The 23,885-nt window shown below is 44.2% G+C and overlaps 1 protein-coding gene across 4 annotated transcripts; it reads right to left on the bottom strand.

Annotated features, from left to right (window-relative positions):
- Positions 1 to 292: 292 nt before the first annotated feature.
- Positions 293 to 23,671, bottom strand: LOC121299640 (lysine-specific demethylase 5B-like). 4 transcript variants are annotated; one of them, XM_041227505.1, is made up of 28 exons: positions 23,342 to 23,671; positions 16,398 to 16,475; positions 15,704 to 15,826; positions 15,418 to 15,588; positions 14,774 to 14,830; positions 13,406 to 13,540; positions 12,990 to 13,083; positions 12,416 to 12,528; positions 10,975 to 11,133; positions 10,518 to 10,637; positions 9,864 to 10,022; positions 9,035 to 9,216; positions 8,337 to 8,499; positions 7,799 to 7,918; positions 7,254 to 7,448; positions 6,810 to 6,991; positions 6,568 to 6,692; positions 6,305 to 6,455; positions 5,879 to 5,993; positions 5,284 to 5,639; positions 4,108 to 4,246; positions 3,832 to 4,011; positions 3,295 to 3,453; positions 2,541 to 3,005; positions 2,223 to 2,322; positions 1,760 to 1,965; positions 1,009 to 1,317; positions 293 to 452 (listed from the first exon to the last, which is right to left on the bottom strand). In XM_041227505.1, exons 1-28 carry the CDS (start codon positions 23,492 to 23,494, stop codon positions 303 to 305), a joined length of 4,659 nt encoding a protein of 1,552 aa, XP_041083439.1. In that variant the 5' UTR covers positions 23,495 to 23,671; the 3' UTR covers positions 293 to 302. The 4 variants fall into 4 exon arrangements, with proteins under 4 accessions (XP_041083439.1, XP_041083440.1, XP_041083441.1 ...); XM_041227506.1 differs by having other exon boundaries at positions 12,425 to 12,528; XM_041227507.1 differs by lacking the exon at positions 14,774 to 14,830.
- Positions 23,672 to 23,885: the final 214 nt, after the last annotated feature.

Genomic DNA, 23,885 nt, shown 5'->3' with positions numbered 1-23,885 from the left:
TGCAAGAAAATCCCAGAGAGGTATGAAAATTAATGTTGTTCTTCAAAAAAGGTGCTTCATTTATAAATTCATTCGCCAATGGGAAGGAAACCCCTGCCACACAGTCAGCATCCTGCAACGTTAGACAACGACAAACAGCTCATAGGAGGAAGAGAGAAATCAAAAATACAAAAGTGACCAAAGAGTGTAAAAGTTGTGGAGAAGGATCCTGTGAAGTAGCACCGTTTATAGGGGAGGAGGTTCAGTTGCACACCCAGTCCTGTGGCTCGTGAGGAACTGGTAGTCTTCACTGTTTTAAAGCTTCATCCCGTCATGTACTTTCTGCTCTGCTCATCATTTACAGTACAGTGGACACAAATATAGTCCTCCTTCTCAGCCAGTTCAGCCGAGACGCCCACACAGATCTGATGGAACCACTGGTTACAACTGCCATCGCACTGGACCCAGTCCACCTGGAGAAACACACAATGAGCAGTCAGCTGGGAATCATTTCCCATGTATATTCACAGTACTGTATCTCTACTGTACCGTCTACTGCAAACGTGGCTCACCTGTGCATCTGTGACTTGCCAAATCATAAAGCAAGACTACACTGTATTAGGATCACAAATGTTTAATGCCATTAGAGTACTTCAATGTCAACAGTTAAATAACTGTATAATGGAATTCCTGGATCTTCACACATTGAAAAACAAACCAAAATATTGAAGTTTGTGGTTTCTGATAGATCCTGCAAAGTCAACAAAAAACACCACACCCCTGCCCAGATGCTGTCCTGTTGATTAACAACACAGGCCAGAGTTTGGTTTAATCATGACCCAAATGAGATCAGATTCCTCACTGCCGAGTTCAAGCTCATATTGAGCAGCCTAGAATATAGCATAACTGTTTCTGGACTGACTGGGATCCACATCCAAGATTAACAACAAAACTGGACCCATTTGATGTTGTGAATCAATGCACAGTAGATGTTTGAGAGAAATGGATAACGCAAAGCTGAACACTGACCTCGTCTCCCTCTGGCTGCTGGCACTTCACAGCAGGACAGACAGCGATGTCCTCCTCAGAGTCGTCCGAGTAGGAGAGATCTGACAGCAGGGATGGGGAGTCGCTCTGCCTCTGCAGCTCTCTCCCAGGCTTGCTACCGCTGTGAACCTCCTTCGATTTCTCCTTGTTCAGCTTGAGTTTCTTTAGGGGCGTGCTGGGCTTCCTCGCCCTCTTCTCGCTGGCCCGGACCTCCCTCTCCCTGTCCCTGCGCCTCTTCTGTTTCCTCTCCACTGTATTTGCTGTTTCCTTTTTAGGACTGCAGCATCCATTCTGAATAAAACACAGCATAATCAGAAACCTACATACACCCCAACCCCCCCACCTCCCGACAGGAATACAGCCAGCACACTGCAGGCATCAGGAAACAAGAAGTAGGAGGCTGACATGACCTACAGCCACAGCATGGGGGAAAATAAACCATGGAAGATACCTCAGTCAGCCAGGTCTAGAAAATGAATCTCCTACACTGGAACAGATGTAAAGTTTCATTAAAGCCTGGAGAGCTATAGATACTAACCCAAGTGATGTTGTGTTATCCTATGCCTACAAAACGTTTCCTCGCCGCTGGACGTAGGTGCAAATTCAAGCCCCATTTAGATCTGGTTGCCTTCACTATATACCCAGTCAGGGGTATTCAACATGACTAAACATACAGTGAATGACAAGTAGTTCAGCATTAGCTTGTTTCACTACAGGGCTGGATACTCAGTACCTCGCTGCGTGACGGGCTCTTTCCCTGACAGTTCTGCTGCCTGGCTCCTGCCGTTTCACAGTCGGGCCCCGCTGGGGAGGTATGATCTGTGTTCTGCTGAGAATGCAGTCCTGCCTGCAAGATCTGGTAGAGCTGCTGGATTTCTGGCAAGGAGACCTGCAGGAGCAGCGCTTCCACCATCAGCTCCTCCTGATCAGGACTCAGACCTGAACAGAAGGGGAAGAGAGATGAGAGACCAGCACAGAAGAAACCAAACTGCCTTCTACCACTGCATTCCAAATGATATGCAACCCATATAGTGCTCTTTGCACAGGTTTCTATTTTAAAAAGATGAAACCAAATAAAAAGGAATACATTTTTTTTTTTGTCACAAAGCCAATCAAGAACTGAAGTGTTACACACCCCCAAACACAGCTAAAACATGCAGTCATTCCAGTGTGGCAAAACGAAAGCAGTCACTAACCCTGGAGAGGAATGCACCTCTGTTCAGTATAAAAGGCAGTCTGGGGCTGTCCAGTCTTGTTCCACTCCTGTACAGAGCTCAATGGTGCATCACTGGGGCACTGGAGGCGACAACAGCAAACAGATTATCCATAAAGAAAAAAAAGGGAACGAGACAACCAAGACAAAATATATAGTTTAATACAACATAATTAGAAATGTCACAAAGCACACTGTTACAGCATTACATACACAAGTAATGAACACTTGCAGTTTAAAACTGGTGATCAGAGTAATGCAGTTACTTCAGACTGTGTATCCACAGAATCGGGGGCCCTACCTTTGTGTTTCCAGCAGCGAGAGGCGCTGTCCCTTGCCATCGGTGGTGTGCTGGTTGAATCCCCACCCTCTCCTGTAACGAGGTGCAGATCTGCTTGGCTCTGTTCTGCCAGTTCACAGTCCGTTCAATCACGTAGCGCAGAGCGTCCCCTTCTGGCAGTCGCACGCGAATGCGCTGTAGAGCAGCCAGAAGGGGCAGGACCTTCTCTAAAGGGGGCTTGTCTGAGCGCTGACACGTAGGGCAGAGCCACACCTGGGCCCCTTTCTGGCTGCTGGGGACACACGCGCTGTGGAACGCGTCCCTGCAAAGTTCACACTGTAGCATGGCGCCAGCGGGGGCTGTCTGACACACACACACTTTCAGTTCCACACAGTCTGCACTGGGGAGCAACTTGGCTTCATTCGCAGCTCTGAGGGAACTGAGCGCTTCCATTTCCTTTAACCGAACCTCAGCAAGAGTGGCCATCTGATAGGGTGAGAAACAAGAAAGATCCGTCACAAATACATCAGAGAACACTGTGGTTTAAACTTGATTCGTTAGCAGCAAATTTCAGATTCCAGAAGATGCAGTTATACAATGAGCTGCCATGGGAGCAGCCTAAACCAACATGTCTCTCTCTTTGTAAAATGCATCCCATGAAGTCTTGTGTGTGAAGGGTTCTTAAATTCCAGGCCCAGCGCTCGATTTCCTGAATGATTTTAGCTCCAGAGTATTCTCTGGTCCAGCGGCTGTCTGTACAGGTCAGTGTACTCACTGCAGATGCAGAGTCCTTGCTCTCAGACAGGGCTCTCTCCACATCACACACACTCTCCAGTTTTGTCGTTTTCTTCTTTGTGCACTGCACTGGCTCCTTTGCCTTTTTTGTTTTTCTTTTGAAACCCCCCATTCCAACTTCACACCTGGGACACAACACCTGGAAAAAACAAAAACACAAAAAAAAAACACATTTTATCATAAAAAGGTGCACCGGACACCAACAGAGAAATAGCACATTTTTGAAAATGGTAAATCATATTTATTATACAATGTTATTGTAACATGCTCCCCTTTGCAAGTCTTCAGAACTGATAAATATGAAGCTGAGGTGCAGTGTTGTGTGGAGTAGCAGATGCATTATTTGAGATATTTCAGCGACCACCACCTCACCTGCAGTATATATAACTGCCCATGAAAAAACAGGTTTAAACCGCTGTTCTTTTTAATGTACCCTCTTTCTAAACAGCAGTGAGACTGGGATTCTTTTTTGTTGCCTGTCAGAGCCTGCTGTCTCCTTTCAGGTCAGACTGCTTACCTCCAGAAGAGAGTAGGGAGAGTTCTTCATCAGAAAGGTTTTAGCTGCACACTCTTTCCATGCCTGGACCTCAGCGACGAGCGACTCCAGTCTTGACAGGGGGTCCAGCTGCACAGGAATAGCTCGGCCTCTCAATACCAGCTCCGAGAGAGTCTCCAGGACAGGCACACGGCCACCGTGCTAGTGAGAGAAACAGCACAAATCTGTTTAGGGTACACAGATTACAGCAAAATGGCACTGTGGTGAAGTATTCGCTGCACGTTTTGAATTGCCCACCTGAAGTGCTTCTACCTCCAGCAGCCACTCTCTAGCCCTCTTGACAGAATCTTTGAGAACCACACAGTTCGGGAGATAAGCAGGGATACCATCCACTTCCTGAACAGCTGCTGCCAGAGTCTCAAGAGTATGATGGGGTCTTAGAAAAAGAAGACAGCTTGGTTAGGACTAGAGCACCTGCTACTCCCAATCAGAAACCAGAGATGAGTCAATATACTGGAGCGTAGTAAGGTTGTGGGAATGTACATGAGCAGTGCATAGGGAGAGGCTGGGTGAACTTTGTACTGCTAATATTACTGATAACACACAATGAAGCCAAAAGGCCAATATAAGGCCTGCAGTGCTGTCTTAATAAAATACACAAACAACGACAAATCAAATGACAAAGTCCCTCTTAAACATACTGCTAAATAGTTAAGGGCAGAGAGGATATCAATCTCTCAGGCTCATGAGCCACATTTAAACACACTGCCATTACCACAACTACAGTACAGCTGTACCATTAAGACCTCCAGACTGCTGCGTGTGAAATGTTTTGACAAGAAGCCAGCACAAATCCCCCAATCGTTTTACCCAGTTAATCTCTCAGGAAGCCCCTCTGAATTCTAAATGCTGCCCTGCACTTCTCTCCGTACAACAATGACTGTCACTTTTTAAAGCAGCTTTTAATAAAATATACGTCAGTCTTTTCTCCCCAGATACTGCACATTGTTTCAAAAGCTGTAGCTGCGATAACAGTCGCCCCCATCACTCTAGCAGCGATGGCTGAAAATTACACTTCAATTCACTGTACTAGCTGTGCCCATTTAAAAAAGTTTCTTCGACTTGAAATTCATGGGACAGGGGCTTATTGGAGTACACATTACCTACATTAACATGAGCTAGCCTAAGATGAGCACTAAAAATCAGGATCTGTGAAACCAGTCGCTGAAAACAATACAGATGTTCTTAAAGATTCAAGGGCTTATCTGCTTAAGACCATACAGACCCCAACAATTGAACTTCATAGAGCTCAAGGTCGAGATGTGTTTTTGTTCTCGACACATCTCGCAGTACTTAGATCTGGTTCATTTAAAGACCAAATTGCTTTTGGGTAGGTAACTGGACTTCTAAATATGTTGGTGAAATCTGGTGTAATGAATATATTCAACCCTTTGCAGTTTGTTTATTTGTTACCTTGCTTTAATCAGGCTCTTGGCTTTGTCCTCCCAGTGTTCAGAGACAGTCAGCAGCTCCTGAAGGCGGGCCATTGCCTTCTCCACTGACGGGTGAGGGCTCAGTCCCACTCCCAGGTCAATCAGCCTCCTCATGTCATCCAAGGACAGGGCGTTGGGCTCCGAGGAGGCGTGCTGCACCTCCTCCAGCCAGTGAGCCTGCTCCAGCCTCCCCCGCAGGACTGGCAGCTCAGGCAGCTCCACGTCGAAGTCAAAGCTGACATCCAGCAGCTTCTGAATGTCAGCAGCCCGGGGCTGCTCCTCAGACAAGACCTTCTGGCTGTGCTGCTGGAAATCCTCTGCGCGGTTCAGAAGGCTCTGAAGACAAGCAGATCTTTAATGAACCAGCACCCTTACAGGATGAACCTCGAGCCCTAGCTGTGCCATTCTTTCCCTGACACATGTGAACGACAATTAGCTTGTAGGTAGACTTTGCATGAGTTTAGTGTTTATAAACTTAGTCAAATCGAACATCTGGAAGGGACAGCATAATTTATTTTGCAGCAGAAATACCTTGTGGAGATCAAAAGCTGTAGTTTCTATTTTTAATGACTCACCTTTAGTAAGGGGGCCTGGCTGATGCTGCATGGCAAACTGTACAGCTGTCTGACAAAAGAACGAAGTTCATCCACCTTCAGCTGATTCTGGAACTTGCCTCCGCCAGAGCGATACCTAAAATGCCCAGACACAGATTAAGCCTCAACACTTATGAACCACAAATCACATGAAACGCATATATTCCACTTAGGCTTATCAGGTAAATGATATCAATCAACTACTTCCAGGTCTGGATGGAGGTTTAGAACAGAGCTGGACCAAAGACCAGGATGGAAGGACCAACTTTGGCCAACCCTGCCATAAGTAGTAGAGGTAGATACTCTGAGCTCCACCACAAAGGATGATGGCTTTTAGATGCATCTAGGCGATTGTGACAGAGATATGATTGAGAAGCTCATATCTATCTCTTCAAAGACACAGCTTACCTGGTTTGTCTTTTCCCATTCAGCAGTTGCTGTGCCACTGAAGCACATTTCTCTGCATCCTGGGTCATCAAACGTAAACTGCGAAGAAGATCATTGTCTGGAAATGTTTTCCTTTCAGATTCTTCTATCAACGCTTGAAACTCAGACAGACCTGTCAATCACAAAGACACATAACCCAAGTGAGCAGTTTTTACTCAGCGGCTTCAAACCAGTAAGGCTGGGCTGGGCTGGATTCAATTGCAACCAATGGTTTACAAACTTACTCCTCTTTTTGTCCACTTTAGCTTCAAGAATGTCATTTACATGAGCGGCCCAGTCATCGTAGGATTCTGCACGCAGCTTTACTGCATTCATCATTGGATACAGGTCTTCCAGTGCAAATCTATACCTGCAAGAGAGAGGACAGCACACTGACATTGTAAAAGTGACCATCAATCCACAGAAAGAAGGACATCAATGGAACAGATCTCAGAATGCAAGGAAAGCAGTGCTTTTGGTCTCTTACTTGAGTGTGTAGTTCTGTACTGGACAGAAGCAGAGATCCCGGATATGGTAGAGACACACCAGCACTCCGGGGCTGCACGGGCAAGTCAGGGCAGACAGGTAGCAAGTAGTCCTGCACTTGACACACTGGCGCTCTTCATCAGGGAGAAGATCATATTCCATCCGCTCCGAGTCAATCACGCCCTGAAACAGGGGAAAGAATTACTGTAAAAACTTACACTTTGATAAATGTCTGGGCAGTGCATTCACAGTACCCACCCTTCAAAAGATGGTTTAAAACTGCTTTCATTTTTTGTGGATTTATTTTAAAAAAAATGTTTGTTTCCCAGCTAGTTCTAAATAATTTCAATTCAATTTGGAGAGAATATTCCACCATGAAAAACCCATGTCTGCACAGAGATTCAGAAATCCTAAACCCCACAACATGCTCCTCAAACACACTAACCATTCTCCTCACTGCCTCTCGCAGATTCTTCTCCTCCCTGATCATCACCGCCATGTCCTTCTGGACAATGGAAGCCAAAACAACGTCCAGCCCATCTGCTTTGGCAGCAATTTTACAGATCATCTCATCATGGGAGAACACACAATATCGATTCAGGAGACGGTAATGGTCAATGCACTGACGACCCAGCGGGACCTGGAAAGAGAAAGGAAAGCTAGACTGGAGTGTACAGACCAGAGGAGGGGATTACCAAGAGCCATGCTTCAGAACACCGTACTGACAAAACCCTAACAAGAACGTCTCCTGAAAGAGCTTGCTGCATCTCATTAAACTGCTCAAAGACATTTAACCAAGCCAACATATCCACAGCCAAATGGACAGTGTGTTTTGGATGCTGCTAGTGACTGAGGAGACACTGTACTGGTTTCTACTGGAATGCTGTACCTGGCAGGGAAGCGCCACTTATAAAATCCTTTAGCAACAGCTGTTTTCTTAAATTAGCCAAAATACCCCATGTGAAACGCATTTGGTTTCCCTTCGCTTACCCAGTCCATGGTGCAGAAATTCACAGCCTCTGCAAAATTGAAACCCTGATTAAAGCCACTGTGGTAGGCTCTGGGAAAGGTGACCACGAATTCTCCAGCACACTGATTAGTGCGATAAATCTGCAAGGAATCACAGAATTCAAATAAAGCCAACATACAAAAAAAGGCCCTTGAAAAATACCAGCGTCACCAAGTCTTAAGTGAATGTCATCACATGCTACCCTAAAACAAATAAGAATGAAAACAGTGCAACACTGATGTAATTGCTTCAACAGTAACTTTAAACCAATGTCTAGCTTCACTGACCCAGATGAACACTAATCTCGGTTTATCTGTTAGCTTAGGCAAGGTACTCCAAGATTAGTGTTGATCAGAATCTGTGAAAGCACACAAATTTGAAGGACTAATTCTAGACGTTTGAAGGCGGTCTGAGAAGGTCTTCCCAGAACTAGAATGTCCTTGATATTTGATCTTTGAAATTCTCAAAGTAGAACAGTCTGTGTCTGTGCTTCGTGATGCGGAAAAGGCAGGTACATACTGGAACGCCATGGCTCATCAGGGTGTTTGGGTTCATGATTGTTACAAGCTGGTGTAACAGGTCGGGCTGGGATTCAAACAGTTCTGGAGCCAGTTTCTTCATCACATTCTCCAGCTGCTCTGCAGCATACCCTGGGGCTCCATACCATGTTTTTGGCTCCCCCCTGCATAACAACCCCAGAAAGAGAATAAATAGACTTGTACAATATTAAGAGGTTTCCGACACAGGTGCAGGTACCCGGAATAAATAAGTACAACAGTTGTCAAGACGACTGTGTGGATGTGTGAAAGCAGCATTAAAAAATTACAAGACACCATCATAACAAAACGACACACATTCAGATTGTGGACTTGAATCTAAAATCACCAAGGTGAAAGGAGATCAAATGATCAGGAAGCAGCAAGCAGAGGCTGCATTCCATGGCAAGCGTTCTCTTAAAAAGACAGGAGGCCACGTTACACTCAAGCATGTACTTTAACATGGCTTTACAGCTAGGGAGGGGTTAAAGCAAGCGAGCCTTACCCAGGATCACAGTAAATCAGTGGGTGAGCTGACATTTAACCCCTGGGCACACTGGCTTTTATCACATGCCTTTAAAATCACTACAGTCCGCTTGCTTGTTTAAAACAACAAAGGGAACGCAGTCACTCCATGAAATGTGTTGCAGATCCTGCTGTAACGTGCTGGGAGACCCTTACCAGTGCAGATAGTTAATGGAATAGCTCCAGTGGTCCTCAATGTGCCAGCAGAATGAAGAGAAGCACATTCCCACATACAGCCAGGGTAACTTCATGCCGCAGATATCAGCAGTAATGTGAGTAAGCACGGAGGGGTCCATCACAGGCATGTTGTTCAAGTTCCAGCCACAGTCTAGGTAACTCTGCAGAAAGAAGAAGTTGAAGGTATTCAACCATTTCATACTCATGAGCAAGCAGCACAGCCATAGACATCTCTCAATCTATACAGCAGTTAGACACCTACATTCCTGACCTACTACAAAACACTACATTCTGCAAGGAACAAAAAAACATGCAAAGTTGTTTATTTCTAAGTCTTAAAGCGATACAAATTTTAATATATGAACAGCTATATATAGAAAGAAATCCTGAACCTCAGGCCACAATAGTTTCTTTAAAGAAACTTTTTTACATATAGAAATGGCAAACCAGCCCTAAGAGGACCAAAATCTGCCACTGACTTTATTATCAGCTGGCTTTATCATGGCGAAGGACACATCCCACCCACTCAGTAGAAATACTGTCCTTGCTGAAAGATACAGATGAAGAAAAATACAGGATTCGTTACCTTTCACATAACATATAAAAACACTAATATATATGTTGTGCCCTGTTTGGTTTGGTGGAGACACCAAAGTCTTTCCCGAAAGTTCCTCATGAGTGCAAAGCATTTACAAACATGGCATTTGATGTGACTCTCTCAGTAGAGAGACAAAGTGCAACAGAAGTCACATCAAAGAACAATCAGTACATCACTGCACACAGGCCACCGAGATGAATAAAGCAGTACCTCATCTTGTGGAGCCAGTTTAAATCGGCCGCCCCGAACAGGGAATCCGCTGCCAAACTCCTTGGATGCAATATCAGCTCCATACTCCACTGTGACATCTTCCTCAACAGTACTAACTAAACGCCAGAACTCCTTCTCCACCAGCTCTGTGGGAACCATCTGGAGCACAAACACCCCAAGTCAACAGACATGCAGCGCAAGTTATTTTCCTGCACTGACAATGCAATGGTCATTTCACATGAACCCTATTCTATTCGGCTGAGAGGGGATTTTAAAAGAGGCTATGCCTCTGAACAGAGCAGGCTAGGAAGGTGCCTGTGTGAGAATAATTAGGTATAATGCTTCAACTGTATTGCTTTTATTTCAGCTTTTACAGAAATGCTGCTTACGGACAGCCTCATGTGATGCTAGTCCCTAAAAGTCTGTTGTATTGAAAGTTGTAATAAGCCAGTTTCAAGTTTAGTTTGATAATCTGCAGTGGGAGAATGACAGGGAACAGCATACTAAGTCACCCAACACTCTAGATGGCACCAGATGCTCAGTTCACCCTGCCTAATAAAACACATTTTTAAACTGTGCAAGTATTGGACTGGACAGTGGAAATCTAGTTGAAGCAAAAGGCTTACTTACTTTCCTAAAAATAGGTATACTCACATGAACTGGCATGTTGAAGTAGTCAGACTTGAACGAGTCGGCCATTTCTCCAAAGGCACGCAGCGAGTAGTCTCTGCATGCCTGCTCAAAGCCAAATGCTTCCTGAGGCTTGCTGCACTCCTATTAAACAAACAGGGTTTAACAAATCCTAAACAGAGTACCTAATATTAGATTACTATCATACACCTTGTGAAACCAACTGGTAAAACCAAGCACAGCAGCAAAATCAATCTTAATCAAGAGCAGCTTTGAAAGGACTTCTCAAATATGAATTCAAATGATGCCTATTAACTTTAGACTCCTAAAGATTGTGTTTAAATGTGTAAAAGATTTTGCTTAAAATGTCAACAGGAATAAAAAGCACTGATCTGAAAGTCAGTCACTCACAGTGAAGATGAGCAGTAGACAGTAGCAGGCAGAACTAGGACAATGAGAAACACAAAGCAGATCCTATTACCTGAGCCAGGCACTTGGGGCATCTCCAGTCTCCCTTAGGGACATCGTGAAGAGGTGGAATGAGACAAAAAGTGTGGTAGCTATCATCACAGCCATCACACAACAGGAGACGATCTTCATCACTGCCACTGCCACAGACCAGGCAAACATACAGGTCCACCTAGAGAGCCAGTGCAGAGTGCTTAATGACACGCACACCCAGACACACCTCTTTATATACAGGACTTCCTAGAGATCCAGTGCAGAGTGCTTAATGACACGCACACCCTGACCCACCTCTTTATATACAGGACCTCCTAGAGATCCAGTGCAGAGTGCTTAATGACACGCACACCCTGACCCACCTCTTTATATACAGGACCTCCTAGAGATCCAGTGCAGAGTGCTTAATGACACGCACACCCTGACCCACCTCTTTATATACAGGACCTCCTAGAGATCCAGTGCAGAGTGCTTAATGACACGCACACCCTGACCCACCTCTTTATATACAGGACTTCCTAGAGATCCAGTGCAGAGTGCTTAATGACACGCACACCCTGACCCACCTCTTTATATACAGGACCTCCTAGAGATCCAGTGCAGAGTGCTTAATGACACGCACACCCTGACCCACCTCTTTATATACAGGACCTCCTAGAGATCCAGTGCAGAGTGCTTAATGACACGCACACCCTGACCCACCTCTTTATATACAGGACCTCCTAGAGATCCAGTGCAGAGTGCTTAATGACACGCACACCCTGACACACCTCTTTATATACAGGACCTCCTAGAGATCCAGTGCAGAGTGCTTAATGACACGCACACCCTGACCCACCTCTACAGCCTTTCTACAGAGGCTCTCAAACTAGAATGCATGGACAGTGCTCTTTCACCCTTTATATATACACATTTGAGTTGGATTCACATTAATATTCTTTATCTGTTTTGTTGCAGTTCGTTTAGTGGGATTGGCCCTGTACTACTTTGGTAACAACCTCCATGTACAAAGTTTACTAGTCTTTCATAATTATACATTAAGGACGCTACCTTGAAGAAATAATGCACCCAAATATAAGGCAAGATCGATTATTTTATTTTTTTAAACGTTGTACGTATTAATATGCATTTTGCAAATTGAATGCAATAATGACCCAAACTAGTCAGCTCAGAGTCAGCTAATAAGAAGGAACTGCTGCCCTGAGGTTTCCAAGGCAGGAAACACAGAGACCCAAGAACAGCAGGATGTGTGAAAGGGACATAAAATCCACAGTCCCCGTTCTCAGATTACCCCCCCGAGGGAGCCAACGCGACGAGCATCAGCCACTGGGTGTGGAATAAACAGTAAAAACCCTTTCTGATTAATAGATGCATTAAAAAAAAAAAAGAAGATCTGCTTTATTACCTTACAGGATACACAGTCCCACATTACACTAGTGGAGCAAAGAGTCCACACTTACTATACTCACTGCCGGGATGGTTTTTTTATTCCTCGACCTGGCTCTCTCAGATTCAGTGACATACTCCTTAATATCCACGGGTTCCTGTTTCACTGTAACAGGAATATCCTTCTCTGTAAGAAAAACAAAAACACAACCCATTAAACAGCCATGTTTCAGCAAGTGGCTGAATTGGAAATGGAACCTGGTGATATATTTTAACAGTAGAGTCATTTGCTTTGTTCAACACTGCTGTTGAAACATCAGAGGACTCCCAGCTGTTCTTGAAATAGATCCCTCTCTCCTTCAGGCTTGAAGCCCCTCATTGATTAGGCTTGTTTTGGATGATGTGCTAAATTGTGGATGTCTAGAAAGTTAACAAGCAGTACTTTTGCAGAAAGCATGCGGTTTGACTTGCATTTCAGCATTTCTTTAGGGAGCTTAGGGAGGGGAAACAAGGGACTTCATTGATCACAAAACTATTTTTTGGGATAAATTTGAACAAGGACACAGTTACCTCGTGTAGAAGTCTATAAAAGGTATTCTTAAACATGCGAGACCCAAGCCAATTCCTTACACAAGTCATCAACCTTACCCATTTCGCTTTTTACAACTACAGAGCCCATTCTTCTTCTCAGGTTGGGCTTGTTGTCACAGGGCTCTCCTGGTTCAGTCTTCATACACCCTCCCTGGAAAGAGCGAGAGAGGAGAAATAGACCACCAGTCTAGCACACCTGTGACAAAATCCTACACAATGGGGAAACGCTTCAACCATCTGGGAAAATGTTTATTCACACAAAGGCCCATCACGAATGAAAATGTCCTGCACAGTACAATGTCACTGGAGTGCTCACAAACCTCACTGCAGGTTTCACTCAACCTCATACATCTGTGTTTTTACATCAGTCTATTTCAGCTGAGGAACGACGAAATCATTTGAAATGTGCATCAGAAGCATGGCAGTGATCCCCTGGCATGCTCTCCTCAGTGGGCTACACCAATGGGACTCACCTCTGCTCTCATGCGCTTGAATCTGCGGGCTGGAGTGCAGGTCTCTGTGGGCTGTACAGACTGCCTCTGGGCTAGATCATGGGGTTTGTATTCTCGGTCCTTCGCATCATTTGTTAAGATTGGCTTCTGGACACACTTGAGGGGGGGGGAGGAGAGCAAGAACATTCAACATAAAGCAACCAGCTCCCATTCACATTTCCAAGACAAGTTGAAACTAAACGCTCCAGAAGACAGGCAACCAGTGACCAGGCTGTATACAGCGGCCCAGCCATTCATAATTAATCCAAGTCTGACAGTACATCCCAGCTTTATAAACTGGAAGTGTCTGTTGGCATTTAGGACACAAAATCAGCTGGGTTGGCATGGTTACTCCTCAGCTGTTAGAAACGTTCTGACAAACAAGAACCCGAGACACACCAGGATTAAAAGAATATTAATTAAAAATGGGCAATGCTGCTAATTAATATCAGGTCAGCAGCTAACTGATGATATGGTTAGCTCATCAGCTTTGAATTTGAAATCACAATTACAATTTAGACTAGGATAACCAAAATAAGGCTTGCTTTAAGTCTGGATGACCAGCTCTTTCAATTAAAATGTATGCAGTGAACTTTTTGCAATACAAAGGCTTAATAAATCAACTTTAAGTTTATAATATACCAAATCCTCTGGTAATACAATTTTCAACTGAAACACATACTTCACACTTCTGTCATGCAAATCTCCGTTTATTAACTTAACATTGACCAGGTCAAACCCCCCAAAAACCAAAACCCACCAGCTCCAATCTGTTTGGGATTTTCTCTGGCAATAAAACATGTTATTGAAGCTGCCAGTTAAAGCCAGGCTCATGCCACACCGGGTCTTAAAACTGCACTCTTGAGTAACCCTGAGAATATGCAGCCCCCCTTTCAAGAGGCCAACTGCAGCATGAGAGCATTAGAGAAGGGTGCTGAAAACAGCAGCTGATCAAAGTGTCTCTTCAACCACAGACACCACAAGAGGGCTGAGCACACAGTGAGACGACAAACACAGACAAGCACAGGAACTGTCTAGGGGACAGTGCTAGCTGAGGGCTGGGAGGGAGTGTGAGGTCAGTCACGGATCAAGATGGGCCCCCCAAGGTCTGCACTATCAAATGTCAAACTAAAATAAGGCAAAGGGAAAAGAATACAGTGAAACACAGAGGCAGGTCTTCTTTAAATAATCTAACTGCTGGGGAGAAAGATAAAACAACATCATCTAGTGTATCTGCATATCCCTTCTGTCTTAATGCTGGTCAAGGTGCTGTGAAATGGCCCTGAATCAGCCTTGCACCATCACTCAGCCAGGAGACCCTCTGGGTTAACATCTAGGAAGCAAACGTACCTGATCCAGAGCTGGAACAGCCACTAAACTCATCAGTTTGGAAGGTGGCTCGGGCGCCTAATGCAAGGGAGAGCTTGGAAAGTTAAACAAAAACGGACGTGACCCCATTGGCAGAGGTCACCTTAAACCAATCAATGGCCTAACTGCATGGTACCTCAGCTTTATAGGGGCAGTAACTGTCCAACATTTCCACTTTTAAGGTGGTTCCTACAGTTACCTGTGTTAAATATCAGCTATCGGTACGACTCCCCCTTTAATGTGTACTGCTTTCAAGTCATCTGTTTAGCACATGAATTCCCTTGTTAATGTGTTGTTGCTTTAACATGCACTCTGCTGCAACTATTGACCTATTTCAGTAGAATATCACCCTCTATTCAAATATAGCATTTAAACAGTTACAGAAGCTTGTGCATCTATGGGAACGACAACAGCATAATACAAATTTACATTAAAAGCTTTAAGCAAAAGTTAATACATTTTGTTGCGATTATAGCAACCTCTAAAAAGGAGGTTTCAAAAGTCAAGCGAAGCTCCAAAGGCCAGGGTCTCTCTCCTGGCTGTCAGACAGCAATGGCTACACCACCAGGACACACCCTAACGACAGAGAGAAAGGAACTGGTCCCCAGTGAGCTGTCATTACTCACCAGTAGGCTGGCTCCAGACTGGAAGAGGTTGTATGGGTACAGAATCCTTTCGTAGTGGGAGCGAATGTGAGAGCCCACAGCCTTCCCAGGAGCAAATCCCATCTTCAGTGCTATTCGGGTCCATCTCCTCTCTTTACAGACAGTGTCAAACCCTCCTTCATCAGCAACCAACTGCAAAACAGAGGCGGAACATTGCAGAGCGCCAACAGTATCTTAACAGCCATGCAACCCAGGGTATGTAAACTCAGCTTAAAATGGGTCACTTGAATTCATTTGAAGCGCTTACCTTATTCAGTTGGTATAAATCCAGAATCTTTCTTTCCACATGTGGGATTTTTAACGTGCATCCCTGCAGCTCCCAGAACTTGGCTATCTGATCCAGGAAATTGAGTTTAACTCTGGTCTGAGCCTGGACAAGGATTGAAATTAAAGAGAGGCATACTTTACTGAACAATACATTTTAATGGAGGTGCTAAAGTCCTTAGCAATAACTCTTCCAATACTGCAGACGTACTGTATATCCAGAGCAATGAAAGAACACAAACTGTGGAGCATGCCACTGGCATGTAGGGAAGACAGCTCCACTCTAAATAGAGGTCCATTTGGATTTACTTTCAGCATAAGACACACAAACTATTTCAATCATTCACTATTTCTGAAAAACTTGATGCTGAAATAGAAGTGTCAATTCTGTTTGACTTAATGTTGCTAGGAACCAAAAAGAATGTGTCTTCATTTTTCAATTCCTGTATTTCATCACTTGAGAAAGGTTAGGCCCAACTGCTACTTTCTGATGTAAAAGTATAAGAAACCGTTTTGCCCAAACGCCATCATCGGAGCTGTTAGAATGAACCGCTCACAGGGGTGTTTCACACTGGCTGGAGTATGTGGCTTCTCGGCTTTTAGTTCTATGGATCCTATTGTAAGATTTATTTTGTAAAACCAAGCCACCTAGTACTAAATAGAGGGCTAATAGTTACCTCCAATTCATTGAGCCTCTGAATCCGCGGGGTGAAGTGCAGTCTGTCAACATCACAAGCAAACGGAGGCTGCCAGTCCTAACAAAGCACAAGAAGGGAAGAGAATGAATGGGATTCGCAGTAACCGAATATCCAGCTTTCTTTGGGCGTCCATACAGCATGCATGGAGTGAACTGGTAGAGGGCAGAGTTAGCCAATCAATAAAAGCTAACAATGAATTCACATGAACTAGGAGTGCGTTTGTTTAATTGAATGGACATCAAATGATATATTTGTTTTTTATTATGATTAAAGGAAATTCCAGAACAGGTTCAAAATACTGCAAGATCCTTTGCCAGGGGGATTGGGCAGATATGCCTGCCCTGGTGAGGATCTGGAAGGGTGTGGCAGGAGTAGGGGAACCACACACAGACACACTGGTTTAATGACAGCATTCCAATGAACACATACCTTCTCTTCAGATTGAAAAATAAAAACAGAACTACTCACATCTGGCAGTCATAAAAAGAAAGAGATGGAGCTCTTGTCTACTGAATTCCAGATGGACAGACTCACACAAAGCAAAGCAGTCCGTTGAGTTTTACGAAGGCTGCATGCGTCTTCTGAGGTTAACTAATTGCTGCTGCTGTAGTGTGCCTAGAGAGATCCCAGCACAGCAGGATTACATTATGCTGTGCTCTACCACCTGGATACACCTAGCAACAGCAGCTGTGATACACACCTAGCCTAGAGTACTTTAGAATAAAGAAATCATCCATCCTCATTGCTTTGTATATTGGATAGTATCAAAATAACTCACAGGAATGAACTGGAGGATCAAATTGTGTAACCATTCATGACAGATACTAGGAAATAGAGGGTTTTACTGAGGCACAGTCGACACCTTATATAGAGTAGTTTGGGGAGGGGGGTTGTGGTGTGTGGCTTGTCTTACTGATGCAACAAATTACTGAACACATGAAATAAATCGTGGGGTGAACAGGGCTGCTGCTGCCAATACAGCCTTAATCACAGCTGCAGCAACAATTAGAAAAATGGAGTTTCCTTCTATTAGTAGCAGAGCTCTGCAACACCCTCCAATTGTTATTTATAGCAAAACCTGTATTAAAACCACCATCCCAAGCGTACCAACTGCCAGCAAAACCTCACTCTTCATTTCTCTGCTGGGTGGGCTATGTAGTGTTCTGACCAGATAATCCAGCACAGCACCTGCTACAAACAGGCACACTAAGGCATTTCACAACATCAAAGAGGCCGCGATACGCAGCGAAGCGCTACAGACTTTCCACTGCAGCCAAACAAGGTAGAAAGCTGAAGCGGTCAAAGAAATGCGTCATCCTATCCCCACTAACTTTGCATATTCATGGCTTCATTTTCACTCTGTGTTTTCAAAAGGCAAGGGTTTGCATAACAGAGCTGAAGGAAACCTCCTCTATAAACCACGATGCAGCATGCTATTCCTCCAGCAATACAACGGCAGCAACCTGGCAGGATGCTTAGCGGAGCCCTGGAACAAAACGCACAACAATGTGATCTTCTCCCATTGTGAATCTGAGTCTGGGGCTCCCAGCTAAGCCTATTAGCACGGCTGTCACATTGTAACAGCCATGGTACCACTCATGGGGGGGTAATAACACAGCCATCAACTGAGGGCAACTTTACAGCCGGCCTTTTGACTCTGAACGCCTTGCTTCCTGAGCAGGAGCCAGATGGAGTAACACACCCAGTTTATACAAATCAACCTTCCAGCGGTTTTGGATAACAGGGAGCTACACGATGTACATCGTATGATGAACCTGGGGTTCAATTCAGCAAGCAAAACTGCATCAGGTAATGCAAGACTGCATTCAAATACAGCAAAACAAAAACTGCAGATCAGATCTGCTTTAATGTATAGAATTATTTTTTTTGTACAAATCATTTCTAATTTGCAACTTGTATTTAATTTAAAACCCTAGCCCATCCCTCAGCAGTAGGGGAGGAGAGAAAGGGACAATAGAGCACAAGACAGGGCCAACAGATCACATGACCCCCCCCCTCCCTCCCTCCCTCCCCCCTCCTAGGATCACTTAAAATCAGTCAGATACGAAAATCCACCCCTGGGGGGATCAACTTGATAACTTCTAGTTGTGCGAATCTGGGACTGATAGGTGAGGGGGGGCTTTTAACTAAAAACTAGTTCTGGCAACCCTTTGAACTTCCGGTTGTGGCATCTGGGCTGATAGGAGTACAGCCTTGAACTTGCTCTAGAGGCAAGAAGGTGGGAGAGAAAAGGGTGGCTTTGTCAGCATTAGAAGTAGAATATAAATTATAATTAGTAAAATATTTCTTGCATGTGTTGAAACATGATCAAGCTACACAGCGGAATGTTAAAAAAGCAGACAGGAAGCACACAACGCTGTTACCCAATCAGCCCATGTTTCTATCAGCTTTGTAGGCATTTCCTGTGAAACTCTGCCACCAGAAAAACAAAACACAATTACCAGGTATCCTTTCATTTCTATTTTGCTTCCTAAGCTACCAAAAAAAGCTTGATGAGTTTCACCCTCTAAACCAGCAGCAGGATCAGGAATTGCCAGAAGCAACGTGCGGGTAAGTCCTGTACAATGGAAGGACACCTTTATAAGAAATGCATGAAAACAGATGCTTGCTGATCAGATAAGCTTACCTGGGGGATTCAACCTGAGCATTGCTTCATTAAGACTGCAACCACTGTGCACACTGCCAGCCCCAAGGACAAAACAGCAGTACATGACGCAACACCTCCAGGTATCAGCCTTCCACAAACTGCTTTTTCACAACACTTTCAATCAGAAAGACATTCGAAAGCCAGCCTCTTGTTGTTTAAGCCTGATTATGGGCAGTATGACCATGTCAAAACCAACAATGGTATCGCATTCAACCCTTCAATGTTAGTGTTTAAATGGGACCGATTTTGAGGCTGCAGGCTTAGTTTCCATTTGGTACGTGTTTCTGTACTGGAAATGTGGTCAAGGGTTTCAGCTGAACAATCACATCAGGAAGTGGCATTCGCTGCACAGCGGCTGCTGGGGCCTTTGTCAAAATGTTGGGGCTTTTCAGTCTTTATATGAAGAGGGGACTGGGAACCAGTTTAGCTATCTCTATTACATACTGAAATTCAAAGAGAGACAATGAAGTGTGCTGTAGGTATGACCTCCCTCTCTACCCATTACACTACTAAATGCAGCGGTACGGAAATTCCACACAGCAGTTCCAGTAAGCACAGTCGAAGGCAGGCACGTTTCCACTGTGCTGCTGCAAACATGCTCCAGCTCCTGAGAACAATGGCAAGCCAACTGTGTGTTTTCAACTGAGGCCATCACAGTAACCAGGGATCAGAACAACCAGAGACTATCTGCATATTCCATCCAAGAGCCAACCCAGCGGGTTAAAACTGAGGGTAAACAAAGGCACTTACTGCTGCCGAGCACCTGAAGCAAACGCACATGTATTTAACACAGTAGGTGGCAGCTGTAACGCACTCCTCATGTAAAATTCTGTTCACTGAAACAGTCCAGTACTGATAAATGAGTGTCACTGTGGCAGCGGCAGCATCGCTGCCTGCTGACTGATTCAGCTGAAATCAGACTCAAACTCAGCACACAAGAGCTTTTCTTTCATTAAACTCCAGAGCCTGTACATGTGAAAGCACCTGGTCTGCTTGGGGTCTCTCGCTAGGATAGATCCTTGGACCTCATCTCAGATCTGAAGGAGTCTGAAGACTCATCTCCTAGCATGCCTGCTGTACCCTGTAAGTATACATCACATGCCTCATTTTACAAAGCCCTATAAATTACTCACTTCAAACAAACAATATAACATGGTGCACATTTCCCAGACTGAAAATTGCACAATTACTTTCAAACCATCATACAAAAACTGCAGAAATCAAGTGTTCCGTCTGACTTTGCTCCAAATGGCATGACACCACATCAAAACCTACCACCTTGTGCAAGGTCTGAAAACAACCCCAGCCAGCATGGTGTGTTTCAAAACAGTAATCATTAAAGAACTGGCTGCAGCAGCAGCAGCACAACTGGGCTGTGGAGGTCCAGGGAAGATAATGCTCAACAGCAGATCTATTACAGTTTCAGAGCAGACAGTAAGGAGAAGCATTGTTAGACCATCAAGGGGTGAATAGCGACACCACTCACATGATGAAATATAATGCACAGACTGCCCATTCAAACAGGTTATTTAAAACACACAGCACGTGAAATGACATTTAGCAGATATCACATACTGACAGAGCATTTACCTTGCCTACATATTAATAACAGTTTTTTGGATTTTATATATACACGTCTACAGCTGATTCCTGTTACTGTTTTAGAAGAAACAGCCACACCTTTGCTACACATAGAATCCATTGATACACGCTCTTATTTAGAGAAAAAATACATTCCAGAATACAAGTGAAAGAACACAGATGCAAAAGCATGCACTTCAAAGCCAAGCCTGTCACAGCTAGGAAACACCCAGGTGATAAGTGTGTAACATTCAGGCCCCTTCTGAACAAATGAGTAGAAAAGGGGAACAAAACGGCAGTAATTACACAGGCACAAATGGCACGACAATGCCTCTGTTTGAAAGAGAGTTTGGTAAAGTGCTGGTGCAGACTGGCAAGCATTTACTGTTCTCAGGATAGCCCTTCTTTATTATTTCACAGTGGCCATGTTTGGAAGCACAGAAGACACCCACATTTATAGAAAGACTACATTCAAAATCAACATTTTACTTGCCAGATTTTAGGCCAGTGGTAACGTGTGTGTTTTACTTTAATGAGAAATCTACATATATAAATGCAATTCTAAACAAATCCAGCTCTTAATTGATCCACAATAATCCCCATATAGACTCACAAAATGGCCAGATGGAGCACTCCACAGATCCTGTTTACCACAAAGCCAACATGGAGGACAACACCCAACAGCACAGGCCTAGGTGCATTTCTCAATGTGCACTTTGGGGAAATAGCCCAAGTTCCTTTTTCTTAGGAAAAATTAATCCAAATAATATCAACAGAAACTAAACATTAGGGGCTGCAATTAATCACACAAAACTGTATGACTGAGTATTAATCTACCATATGGAATAAGGTTTGAAAAACTAAGCAAAACATATAACATTTATACTGTTTTAAAATAAAAAAATACGATTTAATGTTTGCCACGACTGCATACGTTCTTAAATCAACAAGAATTCATAACCGTGTACAATTTATTAAAATATGTTAAATATATTTATGTAACAGTATTATATCTTTAATGTTAAAAATGCTAAAAAGGGTGCAATTAATATGCAAGTTATATAAACACAAATGATGGTTTATTGTCAATGCATCGTTCAAACACTTCATACACAATTATTAGCACGGTCAAACTGCTCGCTATTTGAGTAAGGGAGACCCTACTCTCAAAATTAGTGATACGGAAATCAAAATATTTTCAGGTGTAACGAATATTGTACACAGTATAAAGATATATATATTTTTTTTTCAATTAAACAGATTATTATTATTAGTAGTTTCTTTAAAAAAAAAAAAAAAAAAAAAAAAAACGTATACTAATACCCACAACCCCCCAAACTCTCCTCTGACTAAAACCAACTACAGCCTAGACCAGCCTGCCATTGCGTCGTTTAAAAAGACACTGCAACCAAGCGTATGTGACTGAAAAAAATAAAACGCACACACATTTATTATACACATTATATTTAGAGAGAGAGAGAGAGAGAGAGAGAGAGAAAGAGTATCGCATCATACTTTCACTTGGACACATTTGACAAGGTTTTTGCTTTTGTTTCTGGACTTCAAACCTCAGTCTTACTTCCCAAGACCGTCCGTGCAGGAAATGAGGTGAAGCAGTAAACTTACTCCGTGTATTTGGCCTCGCTGCTGCTTCTAAAAACACTCGCTCTTCAAAACTGCTAAACTTCCCTGCCCCAAATACGCGTCCCTAAACACAGCTGAACGATACCTTGCATTTAACAGGCGTTGCATTTCCTCAAACAAACAAAAAAACCATGATGTAGAATCGAATGATCTGATCTCAACATGAAAACCACCCGCAACAATACCCTCCCTAACTAGAAACACTATCACCGGGGAACACAACAGCAACAAAACCTGCTACTATAGTGTCCAGTGTTTATAACATCGGGGAAGCAAGCCAACCAAAGATGATTTCATGTGTGCACTGGGGCTTTAACAGGATACCTTTGAAGCAAAAAAAAACCCTAAAAACCACCTAAATGCATCAAATTACATTTAAAAATAACCCCTGCATCAGAATGAACCCTCGTGTGCAGAACCGAATGCTATTCAATAAAAGTTATAACGACACCAACTGCCAACGGCAGAATGCCAAGAATATTTGCTTTTAATTTTTTTTTTTTTTAAAGTGTTTTTTTGTTCTGTTGTTTGTTTGTATTATTACCTACTACGACTCCTGTTACATTGAGCTGAAACATAAGCGCCGGGTTTGCGATCCTGCCCACATATTCTTTTTGTTATTCTAAGTCAACTCGCAAATTAACACTTTCTGAGGAAAAAAAAAAAAAAAAGTTCCCCCCCCCCCCCCCCCCGATGGCAGTGCACGCTGTCGTAGTTGTTTTCGTGCACAGTAATAACGATGATGAGGATGATAATATTGATAATAGCAGGGGCTTGCTTCCCGGGAGGGCGCTGCAAGCCGTTCTCCGGGCAGCGTTGCTGGCAGCCTCGTCTCATCGCAGCCGCACACAAAGGAGCGTCTTCCCTTTAAACCCCACAGCCGCCATATTGAAAAGTTTTCTTTCTAATGAATTAATGAAAGGGTTCAAACCGCCGAGGGTTTGCTGAAGTGAGCGGCCCGGAGCCGCTCTCTCGGGGGTCCCCGGTACCCGGTGTGCACTCTGCGTGTCCCCCCCTCCCCGGCACTCACCGGCGGCGGGCGCACCTTGCAGATGCCCGTTTTCTCGGCGATGGGACGGATCTTGTTGATGAAAGCAAACGGGTCGGCAAATTCCTCCCAGCTCGGCTCGAAGACCGGGCACTCCGGCGGCGGGATGAACTCGTCGGGCCGGGGCTGGGTCATCGTGCTGCTCGGCGACCAATGCGGAGAAAAGACAGGTGGCAACCGGGTCAGTAAAATCCGGACCTCGCTCAGTCCTCTGACTACAGCGGTGTGTCTTCCCTTTACTCAAACAAGCAGCGTCAACACTCACTCACACACTCACACTCACCCTCTCACTCACTCTCTCACACACACACCAAAACCCATCTGCGATGAGGCAGCGTGCACCTCCGCTTCCAAAACTAGTGCCGCAGCGACCAGGCAAACCCGGAGACAGGCATCTGAAAAAAGACTCGACGCGCTCGGAAACTCGCCTTAAATCGGAGATGCTGCCTTCAAACCGTGGCACCAACAACTTGCGTGCTGGTTTGAAATGATCTCCTTGAAACAGCCACTGCCCTGGTTTAAAAAA

The sequence above is a fragment of the Polyodon spathula genome, chromosome 25 (assembly GCF_017654505.1).
Source record: "Polyodon spathula isolate WHYD16114869_AA chromosome 25, ASM1765450v1, whole genome shotgun sequence".
NCBI classification, from domain to species: Eukaryota; Metazoa; Chordata; class Actinopteri; order Acipenseriformes; family Polyodontidae; genus Polyodon; species Polyodon spathula.
Note: the sequence above shows the minus strand (reverse complement) of the source record. Positions and strands in the feature narration are given on the sequence as shown.

What these genes read in the sequence shown, in the direction of transcription:
- LOC121299640 (XM_041227505.1), bottom strand. Translation starts at nt 23,494, where the DNA reads ATGACCCAGCCCCGGCCCGACGAGTTCATCCCGCCGCCGGAGTGCCCG. An exon ending in TCAAGCGCATGAGAGCAGAG is followed by an intron (nt 13,084 to 13,405) that starts GTGAGTCCCATT and finishes CGCTCTTTCCAG; the next exon opens with GGAGGGTGTATGAAGACTGA. An exon ending in ACTTCAACATGCCAGTTCAT is followed by an intron (nt 10,023 to 10,517) that starts GTGAGTATACCT and finishes TTTGTGCTCCAG; the next exon opens with ATGGTTCCCACAGAGCTGGT.